At 26.5% G+C, this 21,662-nt stretch overlaps 1 protein-coding gene across 10 annotated transcripts in view; it reads left to right on the top strand.

Annotated features, from left to right (window-relative positions):
* LOC126899920 (histone deacetylase 4) overlaps positions 1 to 21,662 on the top strand; it is a 53,819-nt gene that overhangs the window by 24,239 nt on the left and 7,918 nt on the right. For 5 of the 10 annotated variants that reach the window (XM_050675194.1, XM_050675186.1, XM_050675189.1 and 2 more), the window contains 4 exons: positions 12,304 to 12,369; positions 14,666 to 14,793; positions 18,421 to 18,528; positions 19,145 to 19,300. In XM_050675194.1, coding sequence (XP_050531151.1) covers positions 12,304 to 12,369; positions 14,666 to 14,793; positions 18,421 to 18,528; positions 19,145 to 19,300 — 458 coding nt within the window. Of the gene's footprint in view, positions 1 to 12,303; positions 12,370 to 14,460; positions 14,794 to 18,420; positions 18,529 to 18,554; positions 18,574 to 19,144; positions 19,301 to 21,662 lie in introns of those variants that run through there. The other 5 variants (XM_050675188.1, XM_050675195.1, XM_050675191.1 and 2 more) reach the window with 5 other exon arrangements.

Genomic DNA, 21,662 nt, shown 5'->3' on the forward strand with positions numbered 1-21,662 from the left:
TGAGCCAAATTGATGTTTATTTATCAACAACTTATTTAAAGGTATTCAATAAAGGGTTGGGATATATTAAAGTTTTCATATTGATGTTCTTTCTGCCTTAGTTGTGAATTTTACAAAATATTCTGTGCCTAATGTTGTTCTACTCAATAAGTTTTCTTGGTGCTATTTTTGGGCAATTTCTATTCATTTTTGTTTCTTTTTGTAACTTCTAAAACATTAATAATATGGAATCAAAAACAATTAACGTTATATTGTCGCTAAACTACAATTAGTTTCTATGTAGTTTATAGGTATCTTAATTTATGGTTAATTAAAGGCCAAATTTTATATGCTGTTTAGCGCCCTTATAGGTTACAAATACGCGAAAACAATAATTATGATTGTCATTTTGATTTAAGACGCTTGTAATATGTAGTGCTTTATAAACTTTGAACTCAAAATTTGCTGGTTTACTTTATGCTAAATTATAATTGAAGGAAACCATCAGAAATCAATTGTGTTTGGTTAAGTGAATCCTTACATCTAAAATAATCATTTTAATTAATTATTACTGTAAAGTTTTTTTATGAAAAATATTTTTTACCGTTTTAATAGCATGGCATTTCTTATTTTATAAGTAAATTAATTTTTGATTTGAGTTATCCAATTGCAAAAGGATGCATGTCAAATATGTTATTTAACATAAAAAATATAAAAAATAAAATATATTAAATAAATTTTAATTTTAACGACGACTTCCTAATGTATTATCAACAGTTTTTGGTTTAATTTTGGCGTGCAAATATCGTGTAACAATTTTTATATTCGATGCAAAGCTGAGAAGATCTTTTTAATAATGGTATATCATATTGAAACACGGCTGACATGAATTCTTTTGAGTTGTATATTCTAAAAACATTTTCTAAGTTAGGCATTGTATATGTTTCACTTCAATTGTTATTAATTAAAAAACTTCATTACATCTTTTTCGGTACCTTTTTGCATTCAAAGGTTGTGGTAGTAATAGATCAATTGTTAAATTATAAGTTATATGTTTAATAAATCACCTTTTTTGTTGAACTCATTTAATTAATTAAAGGATATTTAATTGTGTAAGTCGTGTTAACAAAGTTATGTATAGAAAAATTTGATTAAATTATACAACGTGTCACAAATCTCAAATTTTATAATTCTTTTTATGGAAAATAAAATTTATTTGCTTAAAAAACTTGGTTAGTCTTATTATATTTTTTTTAAATGCGCTCACTATGCCGTATGGTGTAACTAACAGTTAAATAATGCGTATAAAATGTGACTTTATGATGATAATACATATATATTTATATATTTTTTTGTTATTATAGAAAAAAACATGTCTTCTTTTCGGGGCATAGGTCAGTAACTATTATGTTAGACTAAATAAACATATATTTTTTTCTTAATGATGTTTATCTCATTGCATTAATATAAATGTCAATGATAGTAGAATTAAAAAAATAGGCTTAAGTGGATATTTTTAGATAATGATCTAAAATAATCCAACTTAATAGATAAAAGTAAAAAAGAATTTCGCATTTTAATATTTTTTTCATTTTATCAGGTGATTTATTTAGGGTGTATTATTATAGCTATTGATTTCAAATTTACTTTTTTTGACTATGGTACTACTAGTCTACATTTTTGTTTGTTGCTAAACTAATTGGCTATTTCATATTTTTTCTGGATGTGAATTATTTTTCATAGTTAGTAATTTATCTTAGATATAATGCGAATTCATGATAAAATTCTACTAAAAATTTTAGTCTTATTATTATTATTTCATTTATATCTTATAATTGTTCAATTTTATTGATGCTAAATAAAATTATATAGTTAATCGATTGAAATAATAAAATTGTATTTATGGATAGTTATTATTTACATTATAAACAGTTCTAGTCTAAAATAAAATATTCGTCTAATCCTGATAAAAACATATGTAAAAAAATTCTAATTTTAAATTTTTTATTTAGTAAATATGTAGTTTTATTAAAATTTTACTAGTTGTTTGTTGTAACTTAAAAAATGTCTATTCATAATACTACCATCATCAATGGTTAAGAAACCTTTTCTTTTAAGGATGACCGCTATGGCCTTTAAAAGAGCATAAAGAGCTTTAAAAAAATAATAAATTAATAAAAATACCATTAATTTTATTTTTATTGTGTAATTTTTGGGAGATATAATATTTCTATTTTTTCTTGTATTAGAAAATTTCTTTAGGTTGTCATTGGAAATAAAGTAACAATGAAACAATGGTTTAATGGTACATAGTGAAAACAATTACTAAATTTACTTAGTGTAAATAAATGCATGATTTTTGAAATTGCTAGGTTTGGAATTCTTGGCAAGGTTTTTATTTTTAATTTGAATAGAATGAACTATTTCTAGAATAAACTTAAGTAAGCATAATACTATTTTACTTGACCTTGTATTTTTTGATACCTAGTGAATTAAATATAATGATTTCTTATTAAATGCAAATTTTTTAACAGAAAACCAGTTTTTAATTCAATTATAATAGGCTCTATTTTCTATTAATTTATTATTCTAATAGCAGTTAATGTTATTTGGCGCTTAAGTAAAAAAAATATTACATGTGCAGAGCATATAATAAGAAATGTTTTTAATGCAGTACTTCAAATAGATTGACTTATTGGTTGTATATGTTTGTGTGTAGTACAATAAAATAATAAATATTAAGCATTTTTGATCATTTCATTTTTATGAAGGTCTCGTTATCTTATGGTATCATTACTATTAAAGTTAACATTTTTTTTTTTCAGTGTACTCGCTAACTACTAAATTATTTTAAAGTGTTTTTAAGCTTTATCTGATATTTATGACTCCTACATAATTTAGTCTAAAGTAAATCACGTTTTGAAAATGCACTAAGACGTAAATTACAACGTCAATGTTATCGATTGTCGATATTGATTTAACTTAGAAAAGAAAAAAAAACTTGAAACTACATCATTTATTTTAAAAAATATTAAAATATTAAAACATAGAACTTTTAATAATTGAGTGCTTTACGGCATGCAAAGAGATCACTGTAACCACATTAATATTGAAATTTGTGTTAAATTATATGGGAAATTATTGATGTTCAATTGATAGATTTGAACACCATCAAATTATAAATAAAATAAGATTTCAATAAAGTTAGTTCTTTAATACTTTTTAGTACTATGATTTTATTTTGTTCGCGAGTAATTATGACGTTTTATTTTTCATTTTTATAAAAAATAAAAAAATTTGAGCTTATCAATAATAATTATAAATATTTTAGTGGTTTTTCAAGTGACAATTGCGAAATGAACGAATTAAATAATATAGTTGGTTTAAATATAATTAGTGTAAACAATTTATTACTTGATATGTAATGGCAGTTGTTATTATGAATCATGCTTTAGTTCATAAAGATGCTGAAATCTCCAAAATGCTCTTGATTATCTACTGTTTGAGATGTACTCTTCATTACTATGAATTATATTATTTTTAGTTTAAAATGACAATTTTGTTTTTGTTTTAACTAAGGTTAATAATTTAAGTGAAAATCATAGCAAGTAATTATACAGACACTTCATCGCAATATGATGTTTTATCTACTGATTTTAAATATTTTAAACAACTGGTTTTCTTGTTATCTAGTATAAAAAAGCCTACAACATTTTAATAAATTATTTTTTATTTTCTGATAGTGTAATAAAATAGCAATTTTGAACTAATAAAAATAGATAAAATATTTAGAATAGTATTAACTAGAGTAGGCAGTATAGTAAAATCATCATTATAAATGAATGGTTAATAGAAAAAATTGTTCTATTTTTATTTATTATTTTACGCTTTTATAATAAAAGGAATCGTTAATTAAAATTACGTTTATTTAAAATTTATGCTTTTTGTTAAAAACTATTTATTATGTTCTGCATATTATTTACATGGGCATTTATTTCATAGTGCATATTTATTTTCTTTAAAATAAACCTATTAATAAGTAATTAGTCCCTAGTTAATTGCAATTGGCTACTTCAATTATCATTATTTTAATTATCTGTCATGGTAAATTATAACTTTGTATACCAATAAACAATATTTTTGAAATCTTATCAAATATATTATATCACTCGTTTCTCTTTCATGTTTGTTTTTTTTTATCTTGGTAAAGTATTTGTATATTCTTAACTATGGTAGATTTTATCTCTATGAATAAAAATATTAACATATCTTGTAGAAATTTAATAATATGTAAATTTCATAAATAACATAAATCACAAGGAAATGAACTTCGGAACATTCACTTTGTTATATTCTACTAGATAACAGTATATTCCATTTATAGTGTTTATTTTTCTTTTTGATTACCACCGGGTTATCTTTTCATATAATGCGTCATTATCCCACCATATGTGTAATATTTATCATTATTTATGCATAGATGGTGTATAATCTTGTCGGTAATCAATAGAGATTAAATAATTTACCCAATGCTGTTTTCTGAGTGTACAACCTTAAATATGTGAGTCTGAGGTGTACTTATTGTAATACTCGTTATAACATTTCATTTTCTATAGTTTACTTAATTACTTAATTTAGAATAATTTTGTCTAAAATAATTAAACTTTACATATAACAATGAACTATTACACATTGTAATGTAACATTATTCTGAGGAATCAATCAATCATTTTTTGACTTAGTTATCGACTGTGTTGTCTGTATAGATTAATTATTTGTGAAGAAGTAAAAACATAACCCCTATAATTTTAAATATAATCTAATTAAAAATAACATTTTTTCGCAATGGGGAGGTTGAACCCTATAACCCTGGTTTACCAATGAGATTTAAATTAACATCAAAAAGAGGGCATACTGAATTGATCTTTATATCAAAAGTTAAATAAATTACAACAGTCACTTTGCTTAATACAATTTAAAGATAGAAGCCATTAGGAATTTCGAGGATAAATCCGAATCTGATTTATTTTGTACATCACAACTATATTTACTAATTAGTAATTAAACTTTAATAAAACAATTAATCAGTTTAAAAATCATTTTCAAACATTTTAAAAAATTAAAAAGTTGTGTAAAATTTGGGGCTATTAAAGTTCAACCGTCAAATTGATATAGACTTTTATATTTAAGATTTTTGGGTATTTTTTTCAAAAAAAAAACTGAATTTTTCACTCTTAATATTTTTGGGTTAATCTTATAATTATAAAATTGCTACCAATAGATAGATAATTTTTCGAAGAACTCATATAAATATACATATTGTTTTTTACATAACTAATAACCTGAAAAAAATATATGTGGAGCTTAAAAAATTTTAAGAAAATTTCAATTTTATTATTATAAGTCTTTTTTAGTACAGTTTTTTGTGAGTTAGTCACTTGGTTACTTAGCTATTCAACTAATTGTAAAAATAAAATTGGATTTTTTTATCAAATCTTTAAGTTTTAGGTATATATTTTTTTATAATTGTCAATTTACTAGTTATTTACTAGTTACTAGTTAAGTATGTAAAAACAATAAAATTATATTTTTGAGTTATTCAAAAAATTATCTATGTATTAACAGTATTATTTAACATTAGTAACCAATATTAAAATCACTTTTAGCCTTGATGCGAAGCCGAAAAGGTATTAAGAAGGTATTATTGAGAAGGTATTTTACTATGTTGTGTTTTTATTTATGTCTGTAGCCACTTTATCTCAACTTTCACCGGACCTATTTCTTTTAACAATACGACAAAAAAATTAGGAGTCGCATCTAGTTGAAAATATTAACCTCATTTAGGGTAATAATTATTCAGAGTTATAAATATTCAATCATCAAATTGAAAAAATTGCCTTCATCTTCATAAATGGTAGAAATCCTACTATATATTGCTATAACTTTTTTAAAATTTATAGATTATTACAAATTATTTTTAACTATAAATAATTTTTTAAATACGGCAGCCATTTGTAAATAGGAGATAAGGTAATCGGGACTTATTTCTTTTTTATCATATATTTTGTACGTTTTACGTAACATGAGCTTTAGTTTAACAAATTTCCAAAAGCTAAGTTGAAAAAGTTAAATATTTACTATTTTGAATGCTATGTGAAAGAAAAATGTCTAAGTTACCTACATATAAAAAAAAAATTCGTTTATTTAAAAAAAAATGATGGCAGATTTGAAAAAAAAAGTTTTAAAAATGTCAAAATTTAACGATTTTAAAAATCATAAATTTTTGGGAGATTTCCCCCATTTTACAGATAATATTTTTCAATTTTTTAGGCTAATGTTTCCAACTAAATAAATAAGCTTTGTGATCTTTGGATGTATTGTTTAAAGATATCAGTTCGGTCAGTATAGCAACAGACATTAAAAAAATGTTATTTTTATCATTCCGAAGTACTATTTAAAAAGTTATTATTGATCAGTAATTTTCTTAATTAGATCATTTATAGATTTTATTAGCTAGTTTAAATTAAAATATGAAATATTTAATATCATTTTCATATGGAACTTCATTTTATAGTTTGTTTTTGAATGAGGATATAATATAGTATAATATATTATATTGCAGTTACTGTTGCTTTTGGATAATTCAACAATTCCTTCTAAAACTAACAGTATCAACAGATTTACATCGAAGTGTTTTTTATGATGGTGATCACAATCACTGTCAGATATCATCTATACTTATTCCAACTATGCAATGTCCCCACTGTACTGGGCATTTCTTATCGACAATTTTATTATTAAATGCTTAGATTATTGTCTCTGAATAATAGAATTAAAAAAATTTAAGACAAATTTAACAGTATGATAATTAAACCCAACTTGACTTTGGCAAGCGTATTATTGACTTTTTTAGTTGTTTCAATTTATTTACATTGGTTAGGTGTATATATAATTTACAAATGGGTTGTCGGCGTCGTGTACCATAAAGAGCAATTTGATATTTTAGTTGATTTGTGCGTGAAAAGTGGATATTCTGTATTTAGTAATGGTATAAGACTCGGGTGGCTGACCCCTAACATAAGGGGGAAAAGGCGCAGAAGAATACGCCGAGTTCATTGTTATAGATGTCAGATTTCATAAATAAAATAATAAATGAAACTAAAATCATTAATTTTTTAGACAGTTGCAGAGTAGTGGTTAAAAACCATGATATTATAAAATCATCAGTGTAGCATCCTCGTAGTCCCTTATAATGACATGCTTACCTGGTCGGCACAATCACATCTGTTAAGGGGTCTTAGATGGTTCTCATTGTTGACTAGACCTTTGTTAACTTTGTTCTTTGTTAACTAGACGAATATGAAGCCTAGTAACCAAATGANAATGAAAAAAGTTATAATAATTATTTGATACAAGTTTGTTTGCAATTTAAGAATCAAGTTTTTGCATTTTCTAAATCTTACATTAAAAAAAAAAAAAAAAAAAAAAAAAAAAACTAGTGGCTACCCGGGATACTGTCCGCCACCTCTTATGCCGAAACTTGTTTCTGTCAAGAGTTTTTTTCGCTCCGTCATGGTACCATTTCATAAACGATGATAGCGTGTCTAGCGTTGTATTATACTGACTTTTGAAATAACATTATGTTGAAAATACTCTTCGATATTGATATTCTTGAACATAAACATAAGTTTACCACATTTCTAATAAGTTAAAATTGATATAGATAGTGTAAATAAAAATAGATAGTATATTTTGAGTTTGTAATATCGCATTACGAAAATTACACGTACGTTAGCTAGTTAACATTCTAAGTGCTGTCTCATCTCGTCAAGTCTCTATTAAAATGAGACCAAAAATTTCATTTAGTATAACGGTAAGTACGATGAACCGCACTTAATTATACGCGTCGGTAACATAACAACACATGTAATTCAATCACCTTCGAATTTCGTGGTTTCCTTTTTATCTACATCCCTACGGTTTTTTAACGATAAACATCGCTGTTATGCTTTGAATGTAGTTTATTAATTCAAATTGTTTTCTGTAATCATTCGAAAGCGTACAACTATAAACGCTATTCTTTATGATCTATGATAATATTGCGAGCGTGTGCATTTTATTATATTATCATAATGCACTCTATGAAAAAAACTAGTTGTCCCCAAAACAAATTTTCTTTTTAAATCTTAAATTTTCTATGTTTCTCTTTAACAAAACATGACCTTATCGTAATTACATAACTGTATCGGCGATGTCTGTAAGGACATGTAGTGTGCATATCAAAAATATGTTAATGCAGCGCGGGCTATTGACCATTTGACAAGGTACGTGCTAGACGAGATAAGAAATCCTACCGGCGAGACGAAGACCGGATTCGCGTAATAGGCTGTTGTGTGGAGCACAGTGCACGCCTTCTTAACGATGTTGCCGGCCTAAACATAATAATGTTACCTTATCCAGACAACATGTTTTGTATAGTATCCTGGCCCTAAACGTTTTGGTTACAGGCAATATACACACATTTTATATCCCGTTTGTGGTATAAGTTTAATTAGATACGAACTATTCTGGAGAGCTATTTTGCTAGCAGGACGCTAGACACTTGAAAACCATTATTTATTATTGACCGTCTACTGGTGTCTAAGAACAGTTTAACTTCCAAGTATATGTTGTTATAGATGTATTGATAAATGATTGATCGCTCAGTTTAACATACATTCAATACAGGAATGAGAATTCGTTTTATACTTAATAGTGTTCTTTACCGTGACCGAATCTTGGATCTTTAATTTGTTCTTTTCTTTTGCATAATATCATCTTTTCTAAACCGGTATTTTCTATTCGTAAATAGTTTTTTCTTCTACGAAGATTGTTTACTATTTTTAAGTTTATAACAATGTATTACAAACATATTTTAAATCGTATATTCTAGTCGTTTCCGTCAATTTTAATTCAGTCGATAATTTTTAATTGAAGTTTAGATGATGTTTTACTAATTAATTTTTGTCTTTGATCTTGGGTTGTATTTATTCGAATGTAAAATTAAATAATTAGTAAATCGTTTAAAAATGTATTTTTCGATTTGTACCGTAACCATTAATAATTGCCATTACTCTGAGATATCCAATTTAGAAAGCATTTTGTTCCCTCTTAAACAAATAATTGTCTTGACGGTGTACCTAAAAGTGATAACATTTATTGTACCTTCCATTAACCTACCGCACACCATTATCTTTCGGCATTCAGCATTTGTTTAACAAATCTGTACGCCATTGTGGGATCGTGATCGCCCAATTTCTTACGCTGCAATGACCTTGAATGATGAATGTTGTTCAAGTTAATAGCTATTCCGTCGAGTGTATCTCACTTATGCAATGTCTACGTAGAGCCTAATATTCTAAGTGAATCCAGTGGAGTTATTGATTATAATCGTATTTATTGATAGAATATATAATTAAATGTTATTTTTTTTCTTGATTGTATACGTAAAACAATGGACTATTCTAGATGTTCCAAACGATTTCTGTAAGAAATTCAGCAATGTCTTACATTTTCTAAAGTCTTTTCGACATTATTGGTTTCTATGGAAAACCTTTGGCTAAACGAGAATAAGTTTATCTCGTATTTAAATCAGTTAAAGTATAAACAAATATATCTCATATATTTTTTCGAAAACATATTATTTTTATTTGTGAGGATTTTTTCAAATATATTTATTTTTCTTTATGTTATTTTTCAACACGCTTATTAGCAAATTTACGAATCAGTATAGCATTTATAACTTAAAAATATTTTGTTTCATTGTTAAAAATGAACTTTTATTGTCTTATTGTGATTACACCTATGCTTTATTTTTTAGTTAACGTCAAAACTAATTTCAAACGTTCAAATTTTATTATTTACTCTTTTTTTTCGTCTATTCTTACAACAGCCGAGTTTGCGTCATATTATTTGGCACCTGCAAAATTCAGAAAGAAAAATTAAAATCTATTTTTATAGGAATAGTATATTTATAATGTTACATGTATGTGTATATGTATATCAATATTTATATGTTGCTACTCTCATTGACGATTAGATTTTAAATTCTATGGAATTATTGGACCAAATTATCAATTAATTGATTGTTAATCAATTACATGATACTGTAGCAAATACAGACAAGGAATCGTAGTCATGCTCATACGCCAATCACCCTTTTTGCTGCCTAGATTTATTAAAATAAAATACTTTAAACTATTTTTTTTTAATAACCAAAGTTTCAAAGAACTTTGATCTTATTAAAAAGATAAATAGTCATTTTCGTTATTCAAGGTACTAGTATGGTTATTAGTTAGGTATTATTATTGTTATAGAAAGAAAATACATAAAGAGACCCGCGGGTTTTACGAAGAATACTTTGACCGAGTGGTCCATCCCCCTTTCCATTTATAAGGATTTGTTACTTAACAAAGATAACAAATGACTTTCAGAAATCAAAAAAGTAAAAAATTGTTGAAAATTAACTACGTATTATGGTTTAGAGTAAAATGACAACCATTAACAAATGATGTTGATTATATAGGTTTTTTCAAACAAAAAAGGTACCTACATATTTATTCTTTGTATTATTTTGATTTATGGTTGTTATAATCAAGAGCGTGTCCATCATCCACCTGTATTAACTCAGGAGGAGGCGAATTGTTTTTTTAGTTATTTAATTATGAATTGTGTTCCTTGTGATTACAAAAGAAGATTTAATTATTAGTTCTTGAAAATAAAATGCTTCTTTAACATAGAAAAGTCTGGTCAACAAACAGTTGTTAAGTATAATTTTTACACAATATAATATACTTAGAAAAATTTTGAATGTTAAAAATTATTTGAGAAAATTTCATCTTTTTAAGCTATAAATCTGAAATTGCCATTTTAACTATTTAATACCAGTACAGATTTGTAATATGCATAGTACATTTTTATCAGTAGCTATGATATTTAATGTGAATACCCTTTTATAATATTTTTGTGTTTTGATTTTTACTTTTACTGTTATATAAGACACGTCAAACTGTATACAACTTGTGTATGTTATGTTAGTTTTGACAGCTGCCAAGTGTAATATGTTGTACTTACGTTTGTTTTTGACCTGACCTAGTGCTAGTGTTCAAGTTCGACGAATAAGAAAATTGCTGTCTTTGTTTTTTTGGTCGTTATTAACTTATAAAGCTATAAAACTCTTCTTTGCATATAGACGCGGAATCTCTTTAAACATTATTATCATTCGTTTTAATTAAAAATCGGCTATAGTAGTTTTTAGACTGGTTTAGTTTTTGATGAAATAACATACTATGCGTAACTAGAATACATAAATTATAAAACGCTTCCAAGACTACAAGCGTAACTCAAAATAATTGTTGTTTTGGTTTTCATTTTTATGAGGTTTAAATTAAGGATAAATATATTACAGAATAATAATATTTACATATTATTTAATAAACATAATATTTTTTTTGTTTAATCTACATTAGATATTTAATAAATTAATACTTTTTTCAATGATATGATTGTTGTTGTCAATACTATAGTTAAAAGTGGTAATTATTTTACTGTTTAACAAATAATTCTGTGAGATGTCAGCGAAGAAAAAATATGTCAGTCTTAAAAAAATCAATACAAAATACTTATTTTACCTTAACACGTAACTCCTCCTTTCTCAAATTAAGAAAAACACGTTTGAAGTTTTTGATATCTGCAGCTTCTTATTAAAGACATTCAATTCAGATTTAATAATTCATAATCAATTAAATGTCTTAATTTATTTAAACGCTGAATGATTAATAGTTTGATGAACTGTGATTTCAATTTTAATTAACTTAATAATTATGAAAACTTTTTTATGGTGACTGTCTAGACTATAATATAATGATAGTAAATGTATACATAAAAACAACTAAAATCAATGCTTATATTTATACATATATTTTTTCTGAGACTCGTAAGGAAAATTCTTAGGAAGTCTTGTCTATAATTTTATTCTATCAGTTATTTTTCTTTATTGATCTGTAATATATTTATTAATGGATATTTATATATATATATATATATATATATATATATATATAAATAGTTAGTTTTCTTTAACAAAATTTACTTGTATATGTAAGTTGTTCAATACACAAGTTGTATTTTATGATGATATCATGTACAACGTAAATGTCCTATTTTGATGTAAAGTTTTTAAAAAATGTATTTTTATTGTATTTATAGCTTATTGTTATTCGAAAATTGATGAACTCAATATTTTAAATGTGTTAACATTTATTTATTTATTTTTTTTTTTTACAGACAATATTAAATCGATTCGTAGTATTGAAATCAGTTCTGCGTTTACGCATTTATTACAAAAAACAGGTTAGTAACTAAAACTTGCTTTGTATTTATAGGTTAAAAACAAAACGCTAATTACATTCTTTTAAGCAATCTACCTGTAATTATTTTTATCGTAAGTCGTTTCATAGGCAAATTGTTTTTCAGGAAGGAGGCCTCATTACATATTAAAAAATATTATTGGGAAAATAACGCGTGCTTCTGATAACTTGTACTAAATAGACTACTCGGAGGAGGCCAATAACTAATTTTATAAAACTAACAAACACCCAATTTAAAGGATTTATAAAGTATTTTTTAATAGTTACAAGAAAACTTACGTTCTATTGAAAATCATTTATATTAAATTTTATTTTTATTGATTAATTTTTCTTATCTTAGTAATTTTTTTTAATAGAGTATTTGCAGAAATATATTTTATTTTGGTGGAAATTGATATTTTTAAACTTAAATCGTTGTACTTAAGAGGTCAGTCATCTTTCTATGCTTATTTTGAATCACTAACTAAATTGTTCGTATAAATTAAATACTTATTGCTTATCTTGCAATTTATTTAAAAGATCAATAAGGTAATCATTTCACCAATTTAATCGGCTTATTTAAAAATAAATATAATTACTTTTATAATATTTAATCTTTTTTATGTATTTAAACTTAAATTAAATTATTACGATAATGTAAATATGTAAAAACAATAATATAGTGGGCGTGGTGTTTTAAGCGAAATAATCCGATCAATATTTTAATCAATGGATCATCAGTCATGTAACAAAATTTTTTATTGAATATTTGAATTATTATTAAGTATAATTGAGATGATACTACTATCAACATACTTTTTTTTAAAGCAGGTTATCTTTTAAATTCTGTGAATTCTCGGCTATTTTTAATTGTTAATCTGTATTTTTCATACAATGTTAACCTTTTACATTAGTATGCCATGGTAGCTTGAATAGAAAATACAGGGGCAGTTATTCTTTGTTACTATTTTTTTATGTTCTACACATTTTTTTGTAAAACTCGTATACTCTAACCCAGCGAATTTTGAAGTATGTAGTGAGTTTGGGTCATACATGTTTAAAATTTCATGCTACAACATACATTTTACTTCTTTTTGTTTGAGTTGTGTTATAAAAAATATACAAATAGGTTTTTTTCGTATAACATAAGAGGTTTATAATAAAACAATTTTTTAATTTAATTGAAATCTATTTATTATTGGTGGCTGTTTATCTTAAGTAAGTCTTTATTATTGAGAGAAATAGTCAATGTTGAACAAATAAAAATGATCTTTGCTCTTTCCACTTCAACCTACAGACACGCCTGGTAAAATATTGACCTTAAAAATAATATGACATAATGTATTTTTGAATTTGTTAAACAATCTAAAGTAAAAAGAAACAGAGAAAAGACTTTTGGTAGTATAATAATGAATATTTCTCAATTCATTTTATTTTATTTTGCAAAAAAAAAAAACAAATAATTTCTACTATATTCAGTATTTGTAACTTGATTATCGTTCACATATATATATATATATATGTTATAATATAGTTAAATGCACCTTAATAAGGAATGAAATTTCTACTATTTTTGTTCTTACTTAACCGTACCGTAAAATATCCTTATGCGCTGAGAAACTAGAGAAATTCCATTTTATTACTTTTATTATATTTAAAAAAAAAAATTGACGCAATTGTGTTTTCAAGCCGGAAATTTGAAATGCTCAATACGATAATTCTTCTAGGCGACTGAATCTTTAAAACTGCGTTTCTATGCATCTATTATTAATTAAACCTTTTAACGAATTTGATTCATACTTAGTCAATATATATATATATTATACATTTTCATCGTGACTCGCGATTGTTACGGCAATGATTCTTTACAGCTAGGCTCTTTGAATACATTTTAGTAGTAGAGACGTACAATCGTTTCTCTTGGGTATAGAAGCATTGTCGTTTTTCGGCTTATGACTTCTTTGACTAGTAAAGATAAAAAAACTTGTATCATTAACAACATTAACTGAATGGCCAACTGACTGTGAACGCAGTGAGGCGTGTGAGCAATGAGCATACCTCATATTATAATAAGCGCGTGGAGTTTGTGGTGGGAGAAGAGATCATCACTGTTCACTACGCCGGCTAACCAACGTGTTGTCGTATCAGTACCATGCGCTGCGTCGAGTGAGCGTTTTATGGTCGCCGTGTTTGGTGCAGATATGTATCGTGTCGAGTGTGGTGTTTGAAAGCGCGTGTACAACTAGTGTTTATTGACTACTGAATTTTTTTAATGATTGTGCGTCGTGATATTTCTTTAGAAATGACCAGAGAATCAATGGTGACCAGTTATTCAACGGGTGAGGCATTAGGCGATAAGCCATTGGAATTGGTTCGACCCACAAACCATGTTCAAGAGGCAAGCGCTATCCACAACCAGATACTAGAGGTGAGGTGTTTCCTTTTTTTAATTATTGTTAAGTGAGCATAAAACATTTAGCTAATTTTAATTAAAACTCGAGTAGCTTTTAGAATTCATTTGTCGGTGTTCAAATCTGTCGATCTAATAGGATATCAGTTGATATCCTATTACCTAATTGATTACCTAATTATAGCTAAACAAATACGTAGATTTCCTTAATTAGAACTAGTATAATGAGTAATAAAATCTCCATGATATTTCTTATTGTTTTTTTTATGTTAGCTTATCTTGTGTAGAGATAGTGCTACCGATCAACACGTAGTACTGGTATTATTAATTAATTTTAATGGCTACTACTACAAATATTAATTTTTTTAACAATGGTCAGTCTATTTTTAAACGTCAATAATTTATTAAAAATACGTCATAAAAATATAATGGGAAGCCAGTTGTTGTTATTTTACTTTGACTATTTTAAATGTTTCACTTGATTTTCTATTGAGTTATTAAAAATACTTTTTATGTTTCCTATAAACTATATAATTTGCCTGTAATTTTATCTTATAGATTTTAAATTACCAATGAACTGAAAATTGGTTGAAAACACTAAATGTTGACTAATCGTATGATTTATTATAAATTCAATTGTTTAACCGAATGTAAAGTCAATTGAAAATAAAATACTTATTTATATTCCACAGTCAGTTCGTTATTTAAGCGCAATATTTTGTTATTATTTATTATTTATCATATTGAGTTTATTAATAATAATAATAATAGTAGTAGTAATAATAATTTATTGCTATTTGTCTCCTCACTGACGCAAGTTTCTTTTGATTTTAAGCCAATATAAAGCGTGTTATCATTACATTTACAATTCTTTATCTTTGATTTGGCTGTAAAAATCAACAATTGTATAGCCTTACAAAGACAATAAGAATGCATACTTTGATGCGATGGAGTGAAAAAGCTACAAGTTTTTATTTTATTACCTCAGTCAACTCATTGTGAGTTTAGTAACTTAAAAAATTTCTTTATTAATCAAGTGTACTCTTTTGGTCATTTTTTAATACGACAAATACTAAGGAATAGTGAAGTACCATACTTGAAATAATATTATAGCTGATATAAATCTAAGATCATCGTGAAAGAATTTCGATAGTGTTGGCTTAGATGCGGACCCAAGAGATATTATGTATATGATACTTGTTTTCCAAATGTTAAATATTATGCTGGGACTTGTCTATTTTCTTTCATGTTGAGCCTTCAGCAATACAAATTTTCTTTAGTCATTTCATTATTTGCAGTGTTTTATCTCTTCTTTTCATTTATAAAATAAACTTTTAATTAGTATTAAATAAATATCTTATGCTGGGAAATAAAATATATTTTATTAATAACAATGAATGTATTTAACTTAGTGTTACTCGTAGAAGTTTATATTACAAAGTTCAACTTTCATTCGTTATTAAAAAAAAACTCTGCGTTTTTTTCAATTTTAATACTATAAAAACTATTAATTTTAGTCCAATTGAACATAAAATTCAATTTTACAATAATAGGGCTCATGATATATCATTACCACCATTAACCTTTAGTATTACTGACAGACAATTCTCTACAGTAACAGATATATTTTCAAAATTTATCAAATTAATTAAAATACTTACATCATTAATTATAATATAGAACATTGAATTATCCAGGGAGGTTAAAAGAGCGAAGCCATCCTCCTGTTGACCTTGTTAACGCATTGTAGTTCATCTTACAAGTTAGGTAATATTAAAAAATTTAATTATTTTGGTCTTGGGTAAGTTCAAAGACGAACTCTTCCATTGACGAATACTGGATTGACAATAGTAATTGGAAATCCATTTATTTATAGGGAAAGGATAAGGCAAATAATTGCTACAATTTAATGTCAACACATTTCATTTTTAATTATTCATAGTTGTTACGTTTTTTTAATAAACAGGACACCTTTTAAATGTCGTAAGATATTTTTTAACAATAGAAATTAAATTTAATTAAAAAATTAAGATTATACTTCTCCTGAAATTAAAATCTGTCCTTGAGTTATAGCTTATTATATTCTTTTAATTGCACGCCAAGTTCATTATAGTTACGTTACTTTTACTTAAAAAGAAGAATTATAACAACCCCCCTGAATAATGAAAATTCCTGATCGAGCTCTTAAGTTATTTTATAAAAACGCTAATAATTTTTGCCGAAATCTTAATTTTCCATAGAAATATAGATTAAAAAAAGTCAAATTTTATAAATAGTATTAAATTTATTAAAATATTANCTTAATTTTCCATAGAAATATAGATTAAAAAAAGTCAAATTTTATAAATAGTATTAAATTTATTAAAATATTATTACAAATAATTTACATTGTATAATAAACAGCGTACTATAATAGTTTTTGTTAAGAGTATGAGATTTTCCTATAACTTTTTGCGACTTAAATAAAAATAACTATTTTAATAAATTTTTCTGATTTATAAAAATATGTTTTTAATAATTTGAATGGCGCACTATTTATAATGTTTTATTAATTTTCATTGCTCAGTAAATTTCCCGCGTATTATTTTAGTAGAACTTAAAATATTTTTGCGTGAGATAATTTGTAATAACAACTTCTCGCTACACATTACAAATAAAACTAATTAAAAAGACCAAAGATATCTATTACTTTATTATTAATTCTCAGATGAAAAAGTTTTTTTTTAAGAAATTTATGACATTCTTTTTTAGAAAAAAAAAATATAAAGAATAAAATATTTGTGATCGGTCCTTTTCAGTTATGTCATGTTGGGATCTCAAAATCATGGGGAGTATTTCTCAGTGAATGTATTTTTTTAAATGTTAATAATGTGTCTTTGTTATAGTCCTCTCATTCGACAATCAATCAAGTCAATAATGCGCATTAACATATTAAATCTTTTTTTTATTGTCTATCTATTGAAATATTTAAAAACGTTAAACATTTTGTATTAAAAAAATTATGCATCCAAAATATTTTATGAATTTTGTGAACGTTTTTTTTTTTTTACTTGTTTTAAAAATAACTTTCCGAACTCGTCTTTAAGATAAATTATTTTTAAACAAATTTTTTAAATGGTATTTTTAAGGATTATTTTAAACTAAAAATAAAAAAAGTATACATTTTCCTGGGCTTACATTGAAATTCTATAAATAAGAGGTTATGTATCAACTAGAATCATCTCGGTTTCTTTTTTTAAAAATTAAGTATATTCTACATAGATACATTTTTTCTTTACATCATTTAAACAAATAAAAAAAGTCTTCTGTCTTATGGTAAAGCATTAGGTGTTTTCAAAAAATTTTTATAAATATATTGGTTTTGAATTAATATGTGTCTTAAAATACAGTCTTGGTAAATTAAACAAATACACTTAATATATATATATATTTTATTGTATCAGTTCGTTAAACATGAAAACATTTTTCGGTATAGAAATAAATTCTGACAAAAAAAAAAAAGACCTTTTATTGTTTGAGCTACGAGAATAACTATGTATTAAACATTATTTTTACACTGACAATAATTGTAATACACTAATATACCACTTGTGTCCACATACATATAAATATTTAACGTTTTGCGTGATAATTTTAACGTTTCAGTTGAAAAAACAGCAGCAACTTCAGCAACAATATTTGCTGGAACAATTCCAAGCGCAACAACAACAGTTGGCCGAACAACATGAGCAACAACTACGACAACACCTCAAAGTAAACTTTAAAGCTAATTACAACAATTGTTGACGCGCATTGGGTGTAGGTATTCCTTTTACGAAACAAAATGCCTTATTAAAAGACAAATTTACTGTAAATATTATCGCCCCCGACACGTACTACTCCCCGCCAATCGAAAACAATGCCGTGTAATAAATAGGCATTTTCCGTGGAAATAGTCCAATCGTGTACAATACCATATAGCCGATGTGTATTGTTTTGACCCGCTGACGTAATATATGGTTTACCGGCAGTGTTGAATAAAAGATGCCACAGAATACGTTGGTTTTTTGTGTTCAGCGTGTCTATTGTCATCGTCGACGTGTCATGTATACGTGCGTTCTTTTTTTTCGGGTGTATATGACCGATTACGATCACAAATGTACACACGGCCGACGCACGGTAATGTTATTACTTATTACCGTTTAACGAATCGGTGAGACAGCTGAGCCCTGATGCCTATGGTAATAAGTATAACTTTATCCGAGATGGCCGTTTCATATATATATATATATTATAATAATAAAATAATCTAATAGTGACGGGCGTAAGGCTATGCGGCGGCGTGGTTTGGTCGATTGATGGATTAGACTTCTTCATAAATAATGTTTAGTCGTGTGTTATGCAGGAACTGTGGGAAAAGAAACGGGAACTGGAGGAAAAGGAGCAGAGGGAAAAAAAGGAGGAAGAAAAAATGGAGACCATTAAGAAAAAAGAAAAACGCGAACAGAGCGCCATTGCATCATCAGAAGTGAAACAGATTTTACAAGTAATTCATTTTATTTATTTTTATCGTCAGCGTCAAAAATAGATATTTTCAAATAAAAAAAATTACGATATTTAATCGTAACACCAGTGAAATATCGTCACATTCTGTTGATTCTAACGATTCACAATATATTCTTGCGTATGTAATTAGGACAACTAATATAATTGTTCATTGCTGGTATTTAGTTGGCCATAGGGTTGACCCCGCAATCAACAGTTATATTTTATTGTTGTTATCTATAATAACAACAAATCTAATTTTATTATTATTATTTTTTTCTTCCTTAACCCTGACATTACGCACTGAATTCCACGTTAGGAGTTTACACTTTAGGCATTCGTTACCTTACACTACAAAATTATTAACGAACGCTATTTCGTGAGTGAGTGTTGTGTGCATGAAAATAACCAGTTTTGACTTATCCCCCTGTGGAACCGGTCGGTCATCGCTACGTGTGACCGACAATGCCAGCGAAGTGTAAACACTGAACAGTTAACAACCGGTGGAAGTTGTCTACGGACACGACAGTCATCCGCTTGGTCGGAAACTTGCGAGACACGACGCAGAATTTACATGAAAAAATATTACATCGAAATAACAGACGGATTGGTTTAGTTATGCAAGTCGATTTTACTCGGTCGACGATATTGTATCGACCTCTGTTTACATTGGCATTTTCCAATACGAATTATATCATTAGTAGATTACCATTGAAATTTTTAATGATAAAACAAATATAAAGTTAGCCATTTACCTGTAAATAATAACAACAATATTTGATGAGTTATAATATATTTGTCATTTTTGTTTTCATATGAATATTATTTAGTAAAATTTGCAACTCGTTATCTGACTATTCGAGTGTTTACTTATTGCAAAACTTGAAAAACGACAACAATATTTATTAATCATTTGCGATAATATATTATTATTCACTGCCTACGCCTTTTTTTATTTTTATAATTAACCAGTCACGTGTCAAACAGCATTCAATTATATTCCAAGAATCCGAATATTAATACTAATAGAATTTTATAGTAGTAGTTGGGTATAATAATTTGATTACGATACCTAAAAAATAGGACTACTAAAAGCGTTTCGCTGTTTCCACAGTTTATGTCCTCATTTACGATTGCTATTTTTGGAATTGGCTATTTTTTTTTTTTTACTGTCAGTTATTATTATTATTATAACTAGGGTCCGGATTTAAATGCGTTGCAACAAAATACCGATTTTTTTTTTTTTATACATTGATTTAATTTTGTTTAAAAAATATTATTAATACTTAGTTAGAAAGTATTTTATATTTTAAATACAATATTGTGTTTTGATAGCGCGCAATTGGAACAAAATGTTTGGATAGTCTATCTTAATTTCTCCCCTTTAAAAAAAAATTCTATATTAAAAATACTTATAATATTCATCTTCTAGATTAAAAATATTTAACTCAAAAAACCATTTAAATTACTAAAAAATCGCTTTTACGTATTTTGGTAACAATGTTATCATTTTGGCAACATTGTTGTTTGAGGGGTGTAGGGGGACAGTTGTTCCGTCGTTTTAAAATCGTTGTATCACTTGACACGGTGTCCCGCGTCGCCCTACTACGTGTATACGGTAGTTGACTGACCAATCCTGCGTGCGGTACAAAGTCCAGCAAGTGCCGCGCGACGACCCACTGAAAATAAACGTTGAAGTGTTGCTTTCATTGATACATCTGTACGCGTACCACCGCACCCTTGTTAATATGACACATCGTCTAATTAACATTGTTCCTTCTACATCTCCTCTGCCTCCAACGCACCTTTTTCTTTCAATCAGTTACAACGACCACTGTGTTTCTAATTCGTTATTTAGTTTTTGTTTTTCAATGGCTCTGTGCGACATCATTTACTGTCAAAAATTATTAATAACCATCAACGCCGCTTATATTTAAAACAACTTTATGCCGCCTTTATTATTTTTTTAATGTAATTCACATCACACGTTTCGTATCATACTGGAGGTCTCACATAAGTTGTAATTAATTTTACTCTGGGCCCCGCAAAAGCTGACCGGTCACTGATTACCAGATTCCGTAGTACAAGTGCATTACTTAGATTTTAATCAGATAAATACGAATATGCACAAGGGGTTTAAGTGTCTGGAAAGTTTTAATGTAAAATCATAGTTGCATTAAATTTCAATCCGTTCTCGTTTATCTTATTATATAATAGATCAAGGAAATAAACGCTTTTCTGGGAAAATTATGTAGCGTGCTCGAATTTTCAAAAAAAAATTTTCTTCAAAGAAAGTACTTGTTATTAATATGCGTACAGTGTTTTTTTTTTTTTTTTTTTTTTTTTTTTTTTTTTTTTTTTTT

This window comes from Daktulosphaira vitifoliae, unplaced genomic scaffold, assembly GCF_025091365.1.
Source record: "Daktulosphaira vitifoliae isolate Bord-2020 unplaced genomic scaffold, ASM2509136v1 Scaffold_2, whole genome shotgun sequence".
In the NCBI taxonomy this organism is placed as follows: domain Eukaryota; kingdom Metazoa; phylum Arthropoda; class Insecta; order Hemiptera; family Phylloxeridae; genus Daktulosphaira; species Daktulosphaira vitifoliae.